This window comes from Bufo bufo, chromosome 6, assembly GCF_905171765.1.
Source record: "Bufo bufo chromosome 6, aBufBuf1.1, whole genome shotgun sequence".
In the NCBI taxonomy this organism is placed as follows: Eukaryota; Metazoa; Chordata; class Amphibia; order Anura; family Bufonidae; genus Bufo; species Bufo bufo.
Window position 1 is genome coordinate 115,419,796 of NC_053394.1, and position 21,907 is coordinate 115,441,702.

Sequence of the window (21,907 nt, forward strand, 5' to 3'; positions counted from 1 at the left end):
TCCCGAGTGAGAAAGAGAAAGCAGCACAAGTACTTTAGTAAATGTAGTGATTTAGCCCCTATATATTTTAATATAAGTGCCCGATGGTATTTTAATATATAATATCCCATATACCGGTAGTAGTTATATTTTTAGTAGGAGTAGACAGGTATTAGGTTTAAATACAACTTGGTTTTGCCAATAACAGCAGTGTACACTTGAACCTCAGAGCGCATGGCGGGTCACGTGGTCACAAGGGCCCATGAAATGCGCATCGAGTTACGGGTCTGGTCCTCATACACGGGGTGAGTTAGGGTCCATTCACACGTCTGCAAAATGGGTCCGCATCCGTTCCGCAATTTTGTGGAACGGGTGCAGACCCATTCATTTTCAATGGGGCCGGAATGTGCTGTCCGCATCTGCATTTGCGGATCCGCATTTGTGGATCCGCACTTCCGCATCCGTGCTTCCGTTTCCGCAAAAAAATAGAACATGTCTTATTCTTATCCCCAATTGCGGACAAGATTAGGCATTTTCTATTATAGTGCCGGCGATGTGCGGTCCGCAAATTGCGGAATGCATATTGCCAGTGTCCGTGTTTTGCGGATCCGCAATTTGCGGATCTGCAGAACACTTACGGACGTGTGAATGGACCCTTAGTTTAACCACTATTTGCTTTTCCTCATTTTCATCTATTCACACCATATACCATATGGCTCATGTAGTGATAGCAATATTAGTTTGTGGTTTTTCATGTTAGGGCCATTGTATTGGTAACAATTTAATATGGGAAATGCTGTAGTGCCTATAGTAGAAATGTTTACATTGAGAATTACATCCTAATGTATGGCGTCATCGGCCTGACCCTTTGTCTGGTATCCTGTTTCCATATCAATTGGGGTTACACTGGTATATTTTATTGTTAACTACTAAATAAAGATTCTTTTTTATGGGTACATGGTTTTGGCTCAATTACTCTTTTTTGTAATGGTTAGTCATAAAAACAGTGTAATTTACACTCAACTTCAGGGCTGGCATACTTTTTGTGTCTGTTTGGAGTGGTGAATTACGCCACATTTTGCCTACTTTCATGGAGATGTGCGCCTAATTTCAGCTCTTCTGTGCCACAATTTGATGTGAATACTACTTAAATAAGTCTTTGTGAATATGAAGCTGTCATACTGAAAAAGAACCACTAGAGGTCAGACTAATAACAATACGCTTAGTCTAATTTATGAAGTGGTTGATAAATAGTTGGCAAAAAAAAGACAGGTGTAGAAAATACGCCTGTCTAATTGAAAGCTTAAAAACAGGGGAGCACGATAAATGTGCCCCATTGTGTCTTCTCCGTTTCCTTGTAGAGCCGGGTGTAATGCTTGTGGAGTGGGTGCACATAGCTAGTAACACTTACCTGAGATAGAGCGCTTCCCCCCTCCTCATTATACTGGATCAAGGTTTGATTGCCGTCCTCATTTCCAGCGATATTGTGAAGTTTCTTTCCACCGGAGCCACAGATAAATAACATAAGTAAACATAATGCCACTGTTACAAAAAAACAGAACAGTGTTAGCACTGGAGAAACACATAGCACAAAGGAGAAAAATGTAGAATCAGAGTCCTAAATGGTAACATTTGTTTGACGTTTGTATGTTCTCCCCTCCTGGTTCTCTGGTTTCTTCCCACACCCCATAAACTTAGTGACAGGTTAAAGGGGTTCTCTGGGCTTTTAATATTGATGACCTATGCCCAGGATAGGTTATCAATATCAGATCGGCGGGGGTCCGACACCCAGCACCCCCGCAGATCAGCTGCATGAGGAGGGTGCGCGCAGTGCACACGTGTCATCTCCCGTCTCTCTTCCTGCTGCTGCTATGTCTATGGCAAAGCAGCAGCGAGCAGGAAGAGAGAAGCGAGACACCATGTGCACACTGAGCACCGTCTCCTTATACAGATAATCTGTGGGGGTGCTGGGTGTCGGACCCCCGCCAATTTAAAATTGATAACCTATCCTGAGGACACCAATATTAAAAGCCTGGAGAACCGCTTTAACTGGACTCCTTTGAAATTGACCCTTGTGCGCATGTGTGCGGCTGAAAAACTGTAAACTAGATAGTGGGTACTGCGGAATATGTTGGTGCTATACGAACAACAGGAAATAAAATAAGTATATCATTGACCTCATCACATACTTACATAGGAAAAAGAGCAGAGTCCCAATTATGGCCCCAACAGCCCCACCGCCCAAGTGGTGTGAGGCTGGGTCCAACCTTTCACAATTCTCTCCATCTGCACAGTTGCACACCGTTAAACTGAGGACTTGTTGGCTGTAAGATCCTTGTCTGTCATAAATTTGCAGGGGTATGGTGTAGTTCCCCCTAGCGAGGCTTTGCCCTGTTGAAATTTCAGCAGATCTGTCTACAAATAAAAAGAATTGAATCAAAAACCAGAACCATAGTATCTTGAAATATGTGTAGTTTAATAATTACAGTCCCAATATTACAAACTAAATGGTTATAATCTGACTGCTGGGATTATTAAGAAAACTGTGTACGTGGCACATTGATGGGAGATGTAATGTCATACATTTGTATTGTACTTAAAACAGTTCTTCTCCTTCCAGAGTTTAGCTATATTGCACGTCAAGAGGGAAAAACTGTTTAAATCCAACTCTTTAGTGACACAAGTAATGGACTAGACTTACCAGACTTCTGTTTGACATCCCAGGTTTCCTTCAAGCTTCTGGAATGCTCTGCTGGAAATTCAAATTTAAATGGTCCAGCATATGGATCCAGATCTTTGTCTTCAGCCTCAACAATGAATGGCATTGTGTTTTGCTGTTCACATCTCTGCAAGTACGACCTGACCAACTGAGGAGTGTTGTCATTGACATCTGACAGGTGGATGAGAACAGTGCCAGTACCAGTTGCTGGAGGGTTACCTATAACATAAATGAAAATTAATTGATGAAAGGATAAAAACATTGGTAAAAAAAAAAAGGTATTCTGGGCTGGGTCTAGCTTTTTTTCTAATCCCATATAACCTCCTTTATATTAGACAATATGTCATGTAGACATTATGGGGGTCATTTTATGAACGGATATACGCCACTTTTTGTGGCGTATATCTGGCGCAGATTCTGTCACACGCCATGTTGCATCAAAATGTGTGATTTCTTCCCTACTCACGCCAGGCCTAAAAAAGGGGGCGTGAAGTGGGCTGGGGAAGGTTTTTTTTTACAGTAGAAATTAATTTCTGAAGTTATTACACGAGGTCTCGCGAGACTTCGCAAAGTAATTACTTCGGCTCATCTGAGCCAATACATTCTAATACTGCACTGAGCACCTGCTTCGTACAGTATTAAAACTAAGTTTTATGCGAATCGACTTCGGATGAAATATACGAAGACGATTCGCTAATCCCTAATCACCATACTCCGATTACCATTACAATGCATTGCAGATTTGATATTCTGACATCTGCAGAGCTCCATAGAAAGCCTTGGTTTCTTCAGAGAGACCAAAACTTTTATATAAAAGCAACAGCTTCCCCGATCTCCACATGGGGGAGCTGTTGATGTTCCAGGTGCATAGTGCTCCCAGGGAAAGCAATTTCAGATGCCGTGGTATCAACTGACCACAGCATCTGAGGGATTTAATGTCTGCAATCAGTATTATTGCTGATAGCATTAGACCTAGGTGTCTGCTGTTTAAAAGCGGGTGCCTTTTTAAAAGACTGTTCTTCTGCTGGCAGAAGTCCAGAAAGGGTTGAACATGATGCTCTTCATGCGAAACAACAACAAAAAATACAAATTTGTACAGATCCTACCGAGTGGTATGTACTTACCATCATCTATAGCATGAAGAACCACTTTATATTCAGTCTGGTTAACATAAGGAGATTCTCTGTCCAGCTCTTCAACTGTTTTCAGGACTCCTGTATTTTCATCCACAGTAAACCAACCAGCAGGGTCTGCAACTATTTTATACCTATCAATAAAAACAGATCACTGCATTTACTGATTCATAGAAGTCACCTAGTAAGACCCCTGATGACGCTGCGATAGCAGCACTTTTCATGTGAGGCTGCTTTTTACTTTGCTTGTACTTGCATCAAGGTATGATTTATTTAGATTTCATGCTTTTATGTTACAGGTCTTTACATTGGACGTGGCATATTCTAGAGGGGTGGATTTATCATGAGGGGAATATTTCAATTCAGTTTTTCTTGAGTCTGCGTTGGCGTACTTTATGCCACATTTACCAAATGCCTTATGTTGTTTGATAAATTGGTGTTATCCTTAATAACTACACCCACTTTTCAACTGATATTTCCAAACTGAAGTGAGTGGCGTAAGAATGCAAAAAGTCACAAATGTTTTGCAAAAGTGAGCCCAAAAAGTCCCAAAAGCCCCATTTTGCGACATGATGTCACAGTCTTATTACATCTCGCACTGAGCACTTTGTTAATCAGTTTTTTGATTCACATGTTGATTTTGCCTTAGCAGGGGCATGTGCTGTGGTTTTTGGAGTTGTTGCCTAGCAATTAAAGCTTCTTAAGCATTTTGTGTACTTTAAAAGTTTTTGTTGGTTTTTAATAAGAGAAGAAAATTGAAATGAAGAAAAAAAAGTTGCCCTCCACCACCTCATCTACTTTAGCCAACGAAAAAAGTGGAACAGTTGCTTCGTAAAAATATGGAGCTCATTCTGACCATCCCACTTCTGAATGTATTTACACTACTGAACTGCATACATACACTGATAACTCTCCTGCTTCCCTTCACATAGTATATTATACAGTATAATTGGCAGCCACCACTATGGAGGGCTCACTTCATAGGAATTTATACAGTTTACCATTGACTGCAATTGAAGTTGTAAAATCTCTTTTGCACTGAGCTCCCTCTAGTGAAAATGCATTGCTTTTAACATCTGGAACAGAAAAATGAGTTCAGTGCAGACTCCCCTCTCTCTCAGGCCCCACAGCAGTCGGGTGGTCTACCTCCTTGGAAGAAACGCCATTGGCAGACTGTGAATATTTTTGACTGTACCTGATTTTATTTGGCACCCTATCAGGATCACTTGCATTAACCGTTCCCAGGACCGTGCCTGGCTTCACACCTTCTCTTTCTCTGATTGTTTTCGTTTGAGGATAGAAAACTGGAGCATCATTTGAGTCTATGACAGTAATGCTGATGGTTACTTTGCTCCAATCGTTTGTCCTGTCCATCCTGAGTTGGTTATTTTGACATGAGAATAATGGTTCTTCATTCTCAACCGATATGACAACTGTTTTTGTGGGAGTTCCTTCAAAATCCAGAGGCTGAAAAAAATGAAGGCAAATAGTTAAAGTTCAGGTAGTAATAATCTAATAAAAGTTTATTTGCACTGGACATTCACACTATGGGGGTATGTTCAGATGCCGCAGACTGGCTGCCAAACATTTCTGTGACTAAAAATGTTTTCCATTCCTGTGAATTGGTTTGCTTCTGCAGCAAGCATATGGATTTCTGAAAGCCCAATTCAGATAATTTGGACAATTTTGAATATACCTAAGGGGGCCACAGCCATATAGCACAGGCTTCCAGTTTATTTTACTAGAAATGAAAAATCCAACCAAGCTGATTGCCCTTCCCCGCTGATCAGTCATCCAGAACTCACATAATGTCTATGGCCAAGGCAGAAGCTCCTAGACTCCACTGCAAAATCTGTAACAGTGCCTCCATTTTACTGGTGTCTTCTACAGGAGAGGGACCTTTGGTCTCTTTTAGGCATCAGAATTCATGAATAACTGTTCCTTCTGCACCATCTATAGCTACCGTACTTCCCGGCCCACAATCATTTAGCCAATATCCATGTAAATTTACACAGACATATACAAAACTTCGGCTCAGTGTTTGAGTCTACCGTTCTTAGACCATGGAGATAGGAACCCTGAGGATCCTTACCTTTATGATATCAAGAATTCCTTCATTTGTTTCCGGATCTGTCGTCAGGTTGTAATTTCCGCTCTCATTTCCAGATAATATCTTGTACTTGGCTCTCCAAGCCGGTGTATTTCTTGTATCCTTGTCTTCTACTTTTAACCGCAGCACATTATTTTTGACTTCTCCCTCATGAACTGAGAGCTCCAACTGAAAAAATCATCAGAAACATAGAATGTGTCATAGAATGTGTCGGCAGATAAGAACCATTTGGCCCATCCAGTCTGCCAAGACACTTAAAGAGGCCTGTAATGTGTTATGTTTGTATACAACTTACTTACAGAGGCCTAGAATTCATTTTAGCTTATTTTCTTCAGATAGTAATGTTTTAATTTACTAAGACTGGTGTATCTTACACCAGTCAATGTAAAGGAGATACTTACAGTGATTTGCTCCATATTTTCTAAAAAAAAAAAAAAAAAAAACACACAAACCTCTAAAATGTTGGCACATTTCAAATAGTTTAAAGGGGTTGTGTAGCTTCTTAATATGGATGACCTATCCTCAGGATAGATCATCAATATCAGATCGCTGACAGTCCGACTACAGCAAACGGGTATTGATGTGCAAGTGCTGCTTCCACTTCAAAATGACCTGCATGTCATCACCTTGTAGTAATGGCGCAGTGTAATTACAACCGTTCTGTCTCATTCAAGTGAATGGGATGAGTTGCTACAAAGGAAAAGAAAAAGCAGTGCCTGCACAAGCTCCATGACCCCTTCAAACAGCTGATCAGCGGGGGTGCCGGGAGTTGGAGCCTCCCTGATCCGATATTGAGACCAATCCTAAAGAAAGGTCATCGATATAAAGCGATTGCACAACCCCTTTAACTGTCATAAAATCAAATATATGCCTGCTAGAAGCAGACGCCGATGTACGCCATTTTGAGGATTTCTAAAACTATAGGGGTCACTTATGAAGATCAGTGTTTGCAAGCTGGTCTTGATAAGCCCCTGCGTCTCCTGAGCATGCACTTATTTATGAAATCTACACCAGCCCATAGCTAGCATAGATTTCAATCATCATCAGAAAACTAGTATAAATGATGATCAATGTACTGGGATCAATGTCCCCACCCCATCCCCTTTCCAGATTTAGGTAAAATGTTGTTGATAAATACCCCCCTAAATCTTGGAAACCAAATTTTTTTAGGCAAAAACAGTGTGCACCAAAATATGGAATTTGGTTCCTACAGAATTCTGGAGCAAAAATTCTGTGTGACAGGAAGGGGTTTTGGAGCTAGGGAATTCATTTGCGCCAAATTTTTGACCTAAAAGGAAACAATAGGCGCACTTTACCTGCCAAACAGTATATATGAGAATTCAGTTTTTAATAACACTCACCTTGTCAGTTTTGAACTCAGGCATATTATTATTCCCATCTTCCAAACGGATGATAATGGTAGATGTGCTTGCCAGGGGTTCAGCTGCATTGTCACGAGCACCTACAATGAGCCTCATGACGCTTGCACTCTGAATGACAAACATCAGAAAATGTACTTGGTACTGAAACTCAGTAGTACACTATTCAGGGTACTTTTGAAGAAAGCGAATAGGGCAGGGATGGCCAACCTGTGGCTCTCCAGCTGTTGCAAAACTACAACTCCCAGCATGCCCAGACTGCTTACAGGTATCAACCTACAGCAGGGCCTGGTGGGAATTGTAGTTTTACAACAGCTGGAGAGACGCAGGTTGGCCAGCCCTGGAATAGGGCCATACTGCACGTCCCTTTGCAGCTGGTGGTTGGGAGCGATCCAGGTAAAGCCTTTCAAGGGGTCATCGTGCTAGTTCAGCTACCCCTTATTCTGAATATTGCTGAGGGTCCCAGCAGTCTATTGTCCATGCACACAAACGCATTTTCTTTCCAAGTCCATTCTGTTTTTTTTGCAGACCGTATGCGGAACCATTCATTTCAATGGGTCTGCAAAAAAAACGGAAGGTACTCTGTGTGCATTCCGATTCCGTAGGTCCGTATTTCCGTTCGGCAAAAAAATAGAACATGTCCTATTATTGTCCACATTACAGACATGGATAGTACTGTTCTATTAGGGGCCAGCTGTTCCGTTCAGCAAAATACGGAATGCACATGGACGTCATCCGTATTTTTTGCGGATCCGTTTTTTGCAGACCGCAAAATACATACGGTCATGTGTATGAGGCCTTATTAAGACGTGACAGCATATCCTAGGTTGTTCCTATCACTCTCTGTGATGGGAATATCCCATTAAAGGGATTTTCCAAAAACAACACTTAGCATCGATCCACAGAATAGGTGATAAATAAATAACTGCTGGGGCCCTACCAATCACTTAGAACAGGGTTCCTGGGGCCCTTTGACTGAGAGATTTGACCATGCACTTGGCATCTATGAGACTGATGGATATTTTGGATTACAGCCATCTCCATCAGTCCTGTAGGCACTGAATGAATTGGTGGTGCATGTCTGTGACCACCACTCCATTTAATCTCCTACGGAATAGGGAATGGACCCCCATTCTAGTGATCCATAAGGCCCCCACCTATCCTGTGGCTATGTGATGAATTGTGTTTGTAGGGAAACCTTTTTAAGAAGAGAACCCACCTATATAACGTAATAAGGACTGTAGACAATGGACCCATAATTATAGTGAAACCCAAGTAAAAATGAATAGCACAAACCTGAAAATTCAAGCAGCCTTTTGCACGAATTAATCCGTTGTCTGGATCGATACTAAATTTCACATTAGGAATGTCAGGTATCTGATTAACCATATAATAGGTAACTTTAGAATTTACGGTGTTTTCCTTGTCGTAATCCATTGCCGTGACTTGAAAGATGGGATTATCTGCAATAAATTGTAAGAATACTGTATTGGTTTTATAGCCCAAATCCTACTTGAATACCTCCAGCCACAAATGAACACTATAGCAGTAACTGTGTGAAGTCAGATACGTGAACTCTTGTCCCCCAGAGGGTCAGATTCCTCCACCTCTCTCATCCTTCCCCTGGTTCACTCTAGCAGTCAATAAGAGAGAGACTGCTCTCCCCCCAAATCTCTCTCACTATGTTTGCAGTGTTTCTCTATAAGGAATGTATGAGACGATGACAATGAATTAGAGCACACAATGTGTTACTGAAAAGGAGAAGGAACAAGGAATTCTGGGATGTGTACAGGAATGATTATATCCATGAGGGTAGTTAACATCTCCATAACTGGCTTCTATAGAAATCAATCTAGCTGCAACTTTGAAGGTAAGTGTACAGAGAGAAAGACGCTATTTCTAGAACTTACCCAGATTTGCAGTTTCTTTTACCGTAACTTCATACATTTTTTTATCAAATACCGGAGCATTGTCATTTAGATCCTTTATTTCCACATTAAAGATAAGTGACTTGTCCACAATGGTCCCAGTTGCTCTCTCTGCAGCATCAAAGCGAATCTATATGTGAAATATAAAAACGCAGCGTATTTTAAAATGGGTGATCCTGGCCAGCCTGGTTATAATGCATAGTTTATAATCTATGGGCGTGGGTAAAGGTTTGATATATGTGCGCCATGTTATGCTTCACTACATCTGTCGGGGAACTAAATGGTTGGCACTCACTTCCCTGTACTGTTTGCTAGATTCTCAACAAAGGAAACCCGTTTCCTGATCATCATTTGGTGCCTAACCTGTGAAAAGTGGAAATCCTGAAGAGCTATCCCTTTAAAAGTAACTTTGTAACGTTTCGAAAGTCAGCTATATACAATCATGCACTGTGTAGAGCAACCTCTATGCGCACGGGAGTGACTTGTTGAATTTGACTTTCTCCACTTACAGCTGACGCATCAGACGCCCAGGCGTTGATCAAGTAGCCTTTTAATCCGGAGATTGTATTACAAGATGCAGGGCCGTCTTTAATATTGATTGGACCCTGGGCAAAAATGTACTTGGGCCCCCTGGATCCCGCCTTCCCACACCTTAGCAGGCAATCACGCCCTCCACCACAACACACACAAAAAAAATCCACACTCCTGGTAGAGTACATTGAATGACTGTAAATACTTCCAGTTCTGAAGACTCCAACGGCTCAGGATCAGTGCTCTGGGCAGCTGGGCTCAGGCTGGAAGTGGGCACCGCTCTGCAGGAAGGAGACCAGGGCTCGGCTCACCCTAGTGTTACAGTGCACCCCAGCACCCCACAGTATGCAGTATAGCACCCTATAGTATACAGCAACCCACAGTATGCAGTATAGCACCCTATAGTATACAGCAACCCACAGTATGCAGTATAGCACCCTATAGTATACAGCACCACACAGTATGCAGTATAGCACCCTATAGTATACAGCACCACACAGTATGCAGTATAGCACCCCACACTATACAGTACCCCACAGTATATTGCAGAGCAGTATAGCAGCCCACAGTATACAGCCCCCCACACTATACAGGCCCCCCACAGTATACAGCCCCCACACTATACCGGCCCCCCACACTATACCGGCCCCCCACACTATACAGGCCCCCCACACTGTATACAGCCCCCCACACTATACAGGCCCCCCACACTGTATACAGCCCCCCACACACACTGTATACAGCCCCCCACACACTGTATACAGTCCCCCACACAGTATACAGCCCCCCCCCCACAGTATACAGGCCCCCCACAGTATACAGGCCCCCCACAGTATACAGCCCCACACAGTATGCAGCCCCCCACAGTATACAGGCCCCCCACAGTATACAGGCCCCCCACAGTATACAGCCCCCCCCCCACAGTATACAGGCCCCCAACAGTATACAGGCCCCCCACAGTATACATCCCCACACAGTATGCAGCCCCCCACAGTATACAGGCCCCCCACAGTATACAGGACCCCCACAGTATACAGGCCCCACACAGTATACAGGCCCCACACAGTATGCAGCCTCCCACAGTATACAGCCCCCCACAGTATACAGGCCACCCACAGTATACAGGCCCCCCACAGTATACAGGCCCCACACAGTATGCAGCCTCCCACAGTATACAGCCCCCCACAGTATACAGGCCACCCACAGTATACAGGCCCCCCACAGTATACAGGCCCCACACAGTATACAGCCCCCCCACAGTATATAGGCCCCCCACAGTATATAGGCCCCCCACAGTATACAGGGCCCCCACAGTATACAGGCCCCCCACAGTATACAGCCCCCCCACAGTATACAGCCCCACACAGTATACAGCCCCCCCCCCCACAGTATACAGCCATGTGACCAGTAATATTGCTAGGTTACTGGTCACATGGTGATGATGTCATCTAAGGTCCTAGATCACAGCTCACAGTACGCTGGCTGGACTCAGTGCCGGCAGGCATGGCAGCACCCACCCCCTGTGTAGCTGACAGTCTGACACCCGGGGCAGTGGCTAGCAGGGCTCAAGAGGCAGCTGCCTTGGGCCCCCCAGGAGCAACTGGGCACGGGGCAGCTGCCCCTTTTGCCCCTTGGTAAAGACGGCCCTGACAAGATGTTGCAGGGTAATCCAGATGGTAAAATAATTATGCCAACAATAAACTCCTAGCTCAGAAAATGGATGCTGCTACTCAGAAGCGGAGCACACTATGAGCAAGGCATCACTGGGAAAACAGGGAGTGGCTAGGTTAAACTAACTAGAAACCTGAAAACAGGAAGGTGGGGGAGAGAGGAGCATACCAATACACAATGCAAGATACTGGAACAGAACAAACTCGTTTTCCCTGCAAAACCCTGGCACTCACCATGCTGCCGAATCTAGGCTAGCCCATCACAGTAATTACCGTACTTGCCCCATATCTGAATAATTATTATCGGAAGTATGCGGACGCTGCATTCAAATTAGCTTTTCCTGTACGTGTTTTCTTTGGCATCCCTGCCTCTATCCCTCTTGATTGACAGGCAAGTTTTTGTTGGCATATATACTACAGTATAGACCAGCACTCAAAAATAGGGGGTCACGTAAGAGACTCAGGAAATGTATAATAAAATACAATTTAATAGCTGGATCCAAAATAAAATACAATGCAATACAACATTAAAATATATCAATCTAAAACGAAAATGGTATATATAAAATCCTAGGTATGCAATCCTATATATAAAATCCACAGAAAAGACAATTATAGATGTGGAAAAAAACATCCTATTGTAATGGTAAGTTCAGTTCATATTCCATAAGGTTTGTGGCAATGTATGACAATGTATAGCTCATTGGTACTCACTGTTTGGTAGTGCGTATACTTGTGGCGTCCCACGTGTAGAAGCGCTTACCTAGGTGTAAGATGGATCAGATGCATACGGCAGGGTACAGTGTCTCGCTGGTAGGATAGATCGGAGTGCCGATAACTTGTATCTATTCTCGCGAGATAAGCTGTTACCTTCTTTCGTCTGGTGCCGTGAATGACTTCAATCTACATTGAGTCTCGCTCGTGTTATCGCAGAATGAGAGGTTACCTTGTTTGAGCTAATCAATACCTTAGCGCCACTACACTTTAATAGATAGTCTTTCAAAAGTGCATGGGCATGCTGATTGTACCGGACTCTTTATAAGTAAACCATCAGTTCCAGATGCGTTTCAAAGTAAATCCCTACTTCTTCCTCAGTGGATCCACTAAGAAAGAAGTAGGGGTCAACCTCGAAACGCGTCTGGGACTGATGGTTTACTCATAAAGAGTCCAGTACATTAAGCATGGCCATGCACTTTTGAAATAATATCTATTAAAGATCGTAGTGGCGCTAAGGTATTAGCTCATACAAAGTAACCTCTCATTCCGCGATAACACGAGCGAGACTCACTGTGGATTGAAGTCATTCATGGCACCAGACGAAAGAAGGTAACAGCTTCCTATTGTAATGGTACGTTCAGTTCATATTCCATAAAGTTCGTGGCAAACTACTATATTGTAGTATATATTTTGACCATTTTTGAAAGGGTGATTCATATCAGACACAGGCACCTAGCCGTGGTTATAGGGAGTGAGCCGTCTTACAACCAAACTAGAAGTTTTTGTTGGCAGTCTATTAAATTTCACACAATATTATGCACCAGATGTTTGGTGGACTGGTAAAGTTGAGCGAATCCAAGTTTCCAAAGTGGACTTCCATCCGAATTTCAGGGAAAATTTGATTCGCCACGAAGCTGAATTTCCTTGTGCAAATCAATTTTCCCTGAACTGGCGGTAAAAGTAAAAAATCATACTCACCTCATGCATTTGAGCATGAATAGGGTGCTGTGGTCATCTTGCTTGAAGATCCTTTGTGAGCTCTCGTGCGCAGTGACGTATGACCTCACCATGCCGGCCAGCCTGATGACATCATCACACGCCGTATGAGATTTTGTGCTGGATCTTCAAGCAAGATGGCCTCTTCGCACTCAAATGGATAAGGTAAGTACAACTTAATTTTTTTTTATCAACCCCTGAAAGGCCTTAATATTCATCTCAGATGCCGCAATCAGTGATGAATGTGGCATCTGAGGGGTTCAATGACAGGGGACAGCGCAATCGCCGATCCCCATCATTGTGCCCGCTACTTACAAAGAAATGTGCTTTGTGACAAAGTAATCACATCACTAAGCAAATTTTTTGGTATAATTCGGCAAAGCAGCCGAATCAAATTTTTAAGAACTTCGCTCATCTCTACTGGTAGCAAGAGGTCTCATGAATACACCAGACTTCTCCAAAAGCAGGAATGCCCAGCGGACTCCTAAGACCTCATTAACAAACAGCACAAGACAAGTTTCCAATCCAAAGGTATCTGGCACCAATCTGAATAAGCATTCATGCACTTTAGCGCAGATTAAGTTAAAAAACTAACTTGATAGGTGCCCTTTAAGTTGCTGTGGATAACGCCAGCACGTCACTGGACCTATGGGAAAAGCTGCAATGCTTGTATGCTTGGCTAATGAATATATGTGTATGATTCCGGTGTGTGACTACAATAAACAATGTGAGCTGACTATTCCACCATTACACACAAAACACACCTGTGCTGGGAGAGAATGCTCCATTGTCTGCTCTGTGACATGACGCTACACCACGGCACAAGGCCTAGGGCCACTATATTGTGTGACATATGAGAGACAGGGTTTCTCATACTTACAACAAACAGGGGTGTCTTCTCTCTGTCAATAGGACGGTTCACAAAGACCTGACCGTTTTGATCATTCATATGGAACAGACCAATTTCTGGAGGTTCATCCACTCCAGGCCCGCTGATAAGATACCGGATGGAGTAGTTTTCGGATCTGTCATTGAAGAGCTGCAAACATAAGTGATTGAAATTCCCATTATAAAGAAATAATGATAAAAATGTCGAACTAGTGACACTGCGGATCTACCGTGGGTAGGTGGCCAAAGCCACAATGGCTTGACCATGATAAGACAAACATTTTTCCATATGAAATTTAGCAGTTAAACTGGACGCTTTGAGAGTATGTAGGAATACAGAATTAACAAATGGATGATACCACCCAGTTGTCAATGTAGTTATGTAGTTCCAGGAGGAATAACATAGGGATGGCAACAGCCTCTGATGCTTCAGAATTGTTCCCTATGTACAATTATATTCAGAATGTGTAAATTCTATTCAGTGGTGTGACATCCAGAATACAGAGAGTTAAAAAAGGTACACCCAACTGAATGAGCCATATCTGCCAACTTTGGTGGGATACGGGAGGTGTTGGGCACTGACACGTGCCTTTTCTCAGACCATGCCCCCTTTTGTCATGGCCAGAATGCACACTGCCTCCTCAATGCATGTTTGGGCACAGATTCTGCCCTCCATGTGGCACGTAAGAAAGTTGCTAGCTCTTCCAGGTGTCAGAGAGTTCTCCCTTTTTTTCCGGCGGCTTCCCGGTCATTTCAAGAGAGTTGGCAAGTTGGCCTTAAAGAGGAGCGGTCGCCTCTCCTGACATGTCAATTTAAGTAACTATGTGTATTTCCCATGTAACAACAATTCTGGAGCATCTATTCTTATGACTCTAAGTTTTGCCATTCCTGTATCAATACTGCTAGATGTTTACACATAAATTGCAAGCCTACTGCAGTAAAGGTACTGCTGGGTGTTTCCAATAGACGGCATGTCTGTCTCTGCCCAATCAGTACTGCTGGTGTCACAGTGCAGGGACACCACCCACAACTGGTAACACCCATCTGTACCTTTACTGCAAGCTGCTGGTAATTTATTCATAAACTAGTAGAAGTAACAGAGGAATGGCATAACACAGAGTCATAAGAATAGATGCTCCAGAATTGTATTACATGGGGAATGTAAGTACCGTAGTTACTAAAACAGGCATGTCAGGAGAGTAGACAGGTCCACTTTAAGCATGAATACACACACTTTACAGCATCACAGGAGATATATACAGTACAGACCAAAAGTTTGGACACACCTTCTCATTCAAAGAGTTTTCTTTATTTTCATGACTATGAAAATTGTAGATTCACACTGAAGGCATGAAAACTATGAATTAACACATGTGGAATTATATACATAACAAACAAGTGGGAAACAACTGAAAATATGTCATATTCTAGGTTCTTCAAAGTAGCCACCTGTAGCTTTGATTACTGCTTTGCACACTCTTGGCATTCTCTTGATGAGCTTCAAGAGGTAGTCCCCTGAAATGGTTTTCACTTCACAGGTGTGCCCTGTCAGGTTTAATAAGTGGGATTTCTTGCCTTATAAATGGGGTTGGGACCATCAGTGGCGTTGAGGAGAAGTCAGGTGGATACACAGCTAATAGTCCTAATGAATAGACTGTTAGAATTTGTATTATGGCAAGAAAAAAGCAGCTAAGTAAAGAAAAACGAGTGGCCATCATTACTTTAAGAAATGAAGGTCAGTTAGTCAGCCGAAAAATTGGGAAAACTTTGAAAGTAAGGGCTATTTGACCATGAAGGAGAGTGATGGGGTGCTGCGCCAGATGACCTGGCCTCCACAGTCACCGGACCTGAAACCAATCGAGATGGTTCGGGGTGAGCTGGACCGCAGAGTGAAGGCAAAAGGGCCAACAAGTGCTAAGCATCTCTGGGAACTCCTTCAAGACTGTTGGAAGACCATTTCAGGGGACTACCTCTTGAAGCTCATCAAGAGAATACCAAGAGTGTGCTAAGCAGTAATCAAAGCAAAAGGTGGCTACTTTGAAGAACCTAGAATATGACATATTTTCAGTTGTTTCACACTTGTTTGTTATGTATATAATTCCACATGTGTTAATTCATAGTTTTGATGCCTTCATAGTCATGAAAATAAAGAAAACTCTTTGAATGAGAAGGTGTGTCCAAACTTTTGGTCTGTACTGTATATATATATACATATATATATATATATATATATATATATATTCATATTCTACTCACAAAAACGTAGGGATATTTGGATTTCGGGTGAAATTTATGGAAAACGTAAAAAGTTCAAGCTACAGTAATATATCATGAAAGTCGGGAATTTAAGTAGAAGCATGCAATTGTGATTTCCTTATTGCAAACAATTTATTGAAACAAAAGCCAACAACAGTAGCGGGTATACCCCACAAAAAATGTCAATGTCTCAAAAACTTGTCATATGGTCTTGAGCATCAATTACAGCTTGAGAACTGCGTCTTATGCTGTTCACAAATCGACTTATTGTCTGCTGAGGCATGGCATCCAGCTCTTCTTGAAGGGCGGCCCTCAGGTCATTGAGGTTCTGGGGTACGAGCCTCTACATGGCGACTTAGCTGATCCCATAGGTTTTCAATGCGATTCAGGTCTGGAGAAAGTACAGGCCACTCCATTTGAGGTACCCCAGTCTACAGCAGCCATTCCCTAATAATGCGACCTCGATGAGCTGGCGCATTGTCATCCATGAAGATGAAATTAGGCCTGTGTTGTTCATGCAGAGGCACAATGACTGGATTAATGATGTTATTTAAGTAGTATGGGCTTGTCGCTGTACCATTCACAAAGTGTAGGGCAGTTTTGTATTAACTAGTCATCCCTGCCTACACTCTAATATGACCACCACTAAAGGCTCATCTGTGGCTGATGCACAGGTCTCTCCTCGACGTCTCAAACATCGTTGGCGGCCATCATTTCTGCTCAGCGTGAATTGACTTTCATCAGTGAACAGCACTGAGGCCCACTGGTCTCTCGTCCAGCGTAGATGCTCCCTGGCCCATGCAAGACAATGACTCATGTGGTCAGGTACCTTTGCAGGTCATCTAGCACGCAGACCACACGGATGTAAATGGTTTCGAATGGTGAGATCGGACACTTGGGTCCCTCTCACCATCCTTAACCTCCTCCCGACCGCCTAACGCAGGGATGCGTCCTGCGGGCGGTCGGTTTGTTCTTCTTGGACGCATCGGCGCATCATCTCGCGAGACGCGAGATTTCCTGTGAACGCGGGCACACAGGAGCGCGCGTTCACAGGATCGGAAGATAAATTAGCTGATCTACAGCCTGCCAGCGGCGATCATTCGCTGGCAGGCTGTAGATCCGATTTTTTTAACCCCTTAAAGGTATATCAGACGCTGTTTTGTTAACAGCGTCTGATATACCTGCTACCTGGTCCTCGGGTTGTCCCTTTTGCTTGGATCGACCACCAGAGGACACAGGCTGCTCTGTAAAGTAGCACCAATCACCACACTACACTACACCCCCTTCCCTGTCACTTATTAACCCCTTATTAACCCCTGATCACCCCATATAGACTCCCTGATCACCCCCCTGTAAGGCTCCATTCAGACGTCCGTATGTGTTTTGCTGATCCGCGGATCCGCAAAACACGGACACCGCGGATCTGCAAAACACGGACACCGGCAATGTGCTTTCCGCATTTTGCGGATCTGCACATTGCCAGAACTATATAGAAAATGCCTTTTCTTGTCCGCAATTGCAAAAAACGCAGTGTTCGCCCGATCAGGCCTGATCTTGTGCGCACACTTGCGTTCAGTCCGCCCCACCGCAGTGACAGAATATTTTTTTTTCTGATCACTGCAAAAACACTGTAAAATCGCAGCGGCGCTATAAAGATCACTTTTGAGGGGCATGGCGAGTTCATAGAAGATTATTTTTTTTTGCCACAAGTTAGCGGAAATGTAATTTTTTAATTTTTTTTACAAAGTCTTATATTTCACTAACTTGTGACAAAAAATAAAATCTCACATGAACTCACCATACCCCTCACGGAATCCAAATGCGTACATTTTTTTAGACATTTATATTCCAGACTTCTTCTCACGCCTTAGGTCCCCTAAAATGCCAGGGCAGTATAAATACCCCACATGTGACCCCATTTTGGAAAGAAGACACCCCAAGGTATTTCGTGAGGGGCATGGCGAGTTCATGTAAAATTTTATTTTTTCTCACAAGTTAGTGGAATTTGAGACTTTGTAAGAGAAAAAAAAAATCATTTTCCGCTAACTTGTGCCAAAAAATATATATTCTAGGAACTCGCCATGCCCCTCACGGAATACCTTGGGGTGTCTTCTTTCCAAAATGGGGTCACTTGTGGGGTATTTATACTGCCATGGCATTTTAGGGGCCCGAAAGCGTGAGAAGTAGTTTGGAGTCCAAATGCATAAAAAATGCCCTGTGAAATCGTAAAGATTCTCATTGGAATTTGGGCCCCTTTGCGCACCTAGGCTGCAAAAAAGTGTCACACATGTGGTATCGCCGTACTCAGGAGAAGTAGGGCAATGTGTTTTGGGGTGTATTTTTACATATACCCATACTGTGTGTGAGAAATATCTCTGTAAATGGTTTCTCTCACCCAGCATGGGTATATGTAAAAAGACACCCCAAAACACATTGCCCTACTTCTCCTGAGTACAGCGATACCACATGTGTGACACTTTTTTGCAGCCTAGGTGCGTAAAGGGGCCGAAAGTCCAACGAGTACTTTTAGGCTTTACAGGGTTGCTCACAATTTAGCCCCGCCCAAAATGCCAGAACAGTAAACACACCCCACAAAGGACCCCATTTCGGAAAGTAGACACCCCAAGGTATTCGCTGAAGGGCATATTGAGTCCATGAAAGATTGAACTTTTTGTCACAAGTTAGCGGAAAGGAAGACTTTGTGAGAAAAAACAAAAAAAAATCTATTTCCGCTAACTTGTGCCAAAAAAAAAAACTTCTATGAACTCGCCATGCCCCTTACGGAATACCTTGGGGTGTCTTCTTTCCAAAATGGGGTCACATGTGGGGTATTTATACTGCCCTGGCATTTTAGGGGCCCTAAAGGGTGAGAAGCCTGGAATCCAAATGCCTAAAAATGCTCTCCTAAAAGGTACTCATTGGAATTTGGGACCCTTTGCGCACCTAGGCTGCAAAAAAGTGTCACTCATGTGGTATCGCCGTACTCAGGAGAAGTAGGGCAATGTGTTTTGGGGTGTATTTTTACATATACCCATGCTGGGTGAGAGAAATATCTCTGTAAAATGACAACTTTGTATAAAAAAAAATTGGAAAAGTTGTCTTTTACAGATATATTTATCTCACACAGTATGGGTATATGTAAAAATACACCACAAAACACATTGCCCTACTTCTCCTGAGTACGGCGATACCACATGTGTGACACTTTTTTGCAGCCTAGATGCGTAAAGGGGCCCAAATTTCAATGAGAATCTTTACGATTTCACAGGGCATTTTTTACACATTTGGACTCCAAACTACTTCTCACGCTTTATACTGCCCTTGCATTTTAGAGGCCCTAAATAACCCACAAGTAACTCCATTTTAGAAAGAAGACACCCCAAGGTATTCCATGAGGTGTATGGTGAGTTCATGTAAAATTTTATTTTTTGTCACAAGTTAGTGGAATATGAGACTTTGTAAGAAAAAAATAAATATATATCATTTTCCGCTAACTTGTGACAAAAAATAAAAAATTCCATGAACTCACTATGCCCATCAGTGAATACCTTAGGGTGTCTGCTTTCCGAAATGGGTCATTTGTGGGGTGTTTCTACTGTCTGGGCATTGTAGAACCTCAGGAAACATGATAGGTGCTCAGAAAGTCAAAGTGCGTAAATTAACATTTTTGCACCATAGTTTGTAAACGCTATAACTTTTACCCAAACCAATAAATATACACTTATTGCATTTTTTTTTATCAAAGACATGTAGAACAATAAATTTAGAGAAAAATTTATATAGAAATGTAGTTATATTTGAAAAATTTTACAACAGAAAGTGAAAAATGTCATTTTTTTGCCAGAATTTCGGTCAATTTCGATTAATATAAAAAAAAGTAAAAATGGCAGCAGCAATGAAATACCACCAAATGAAAGCTCTATTAATGAGAAGAAAAGGAGGTAAAATTCATTTGGGTGGTAAGTTTATGACCGAGCAATAAACCGTGAAAGTAGTGTAGTGCAGAATTGTAAAAAGTGGTTTGGTCATTAAGGGGGTTTAAGCTAGGGGAGCTGAGGTGGTTAAATGTGCCTGGAGTTGTGTGGCAATTATCTGGTTCAGCAGGGCATTGTTCACAATGAAGTGGTGATCAGTGTGGGATGTGGCTAAAGACCAATTATTAGGTGTCGTCTTGATCTCATGATGTCAAAATGTGAACAGCATGATGAGGAGGACTGTTTAAATGCCAATTCTAATTGAACCAGGAAATTTATTTGGTGATTCATGGATCAAATACCTGTTGTGAATTTTGCCGTTAAGCTCCTTGTTAGAGAACAGCAAGTTGTGCAAAAAGTACTGAAACATTGAACAGTTGGACATGTGCATTAAAAAGTTTAGAGAAGGTCACATTAAGTCCACCTCTAAAGGTTACAATGCATTCTAGGATCATCCTGAAATTTCACCCACAAGCCAAATATCACTAACTTTTTGTGGGTAGTGGTGTATATCAAAGTTACATGAGCTCAAATCAGTCTGATTCTTACATCTCCAGCATATTTTGGAAAGGGTCCATGGTCGTTCTCTTCCAGGACTATGGTCGTCAGGACCCATCTTCTCTTGGAACGTCGGAGTGGACGGAGGCTGTCTAGTGTATCTACATGCTGGATACAATGAATAACAACTCATTAGTTTTGCAGGACAGGAATCCTTTAAGCTATTGCTATGAAGTAAACACTAGGTGGCGCTCTTCCTTGCAGCTCTCTGATCATTTGCTGCAGACGTCCAGGGTACTGAACATCATCAGATAATGTTATTGTCTGTAGGCAGAGACTATTGGATGGCAACTTCTAATGAATACAGTTAGGTGCTAAACATGGTACATGTGGCGTTAATAGTCATTCTTGGAAACCTGTCAGACCTATTATAAGGGTGTATTCAAGTAAAACAGATTTGTACGAATTCATGTGAATTCGTTTTTTTTTTTCAACATGCACAAGGATTCATATGGATTTGACATACAAAGAAATTTCTGCAACAAATCAGCCATGTAGGAATATATCCTAAGTCAAGGAGATCTATCAAATTCCTTATGGCTCCTGTAAAATTGGATGCAATAGCTGTAGTGTAAACAGAGGACTGTTGGGTTTTCTACTCAGACTGCAGATTGTACAAATTATCATTAGATGGAGATAGATAGACAGATCTGAGAAAGATGATAGATAGATAGATAGATAGATAGATAGATAGATAGATAGATAGATAGATAGATAGACGGACAGATAGAATCCATGTAATGGTTAATCTAGGTGCGGTTGTGTCTGTCATTAGCCTCTAAATCCCACCCAGTAATGTACGTTACTTATTTACCATGTAGCTACATACCCGCTCTGTGTGTCTCTGAGCCGCTCTCTTTGGCCGCTCTCTCAGGGCAGCGACTACCTGCTAATAAACAGAAAATTGGAGCAGAAGTCAATTACAAAGTCAGCTCTAGAATAACACAATATTCAAGTTATGTCCAGTCTTCTCATTACATGCGCCTTATATTTAGGAGCATATCATATATCTTACAAATAGTGGAGGAGGGGTTACCGCTTACTATGAGACATTTGAGATCTTCAGACT

The 21,907-nt window shown here is 42.5% G+C and overlaps 1 protein-coding gene across 1 annotated transcript in view; it reads right to left on the reverse strand.

The window, feature by feature from the left end:
- The window catches only part of CDH26 (cadherin 26), a 98,398-nt gene that overhangs the window by 24,879 nt on the left and 51,612 nt on the right, over nt 1–21,907 (reverse strand). Inside the window, exons 2-13 of the mRNA XM_040435905.1 lie at nt 21,672–21,727; nt 20,830–20,950; nt 14,043–14,201; nt 9,231–9,378; nt 8,617–8,783; nt 7,303–7,431; nt 5,924–6,109; nt 5,027–5,298; nt 3,823–3,965; nt 2,681–2,917; nt 2,173–2,394; nt 1,391–1,521 (exon numbers count right to left, since the gene is read on the reverse strand). Of these exons, the coding sequence (XP_040291839.1) occupies nt 1,391–1,521; nt 2,173–2,394; nt 2,681–2,917; nt 3,823–3,965; nt 5,027–5,298; nt 5,924–6,109; nt 7,303–7,431; nt 8,617–8,783; nt 9,231–9,378; nt 14,043–14,201; nt 20,830–20,950; nt 21,672–21,727 (1,971 nt within the window). The remainder of the gene's footprint in view (nt 1–1,390; nt 1,522–2,172; nt 2,395–2,680; nt 2,918–3,822; nt 3,966–5,026; nt 5,299–5,923; nt 6,110–7,302; nt 7,432–8,616; nt 8,784–9,230; nt 9,379–14,042; nt 14,202–20,829; nt 20,951–21,671; nt 21,728–21,907) is intronic.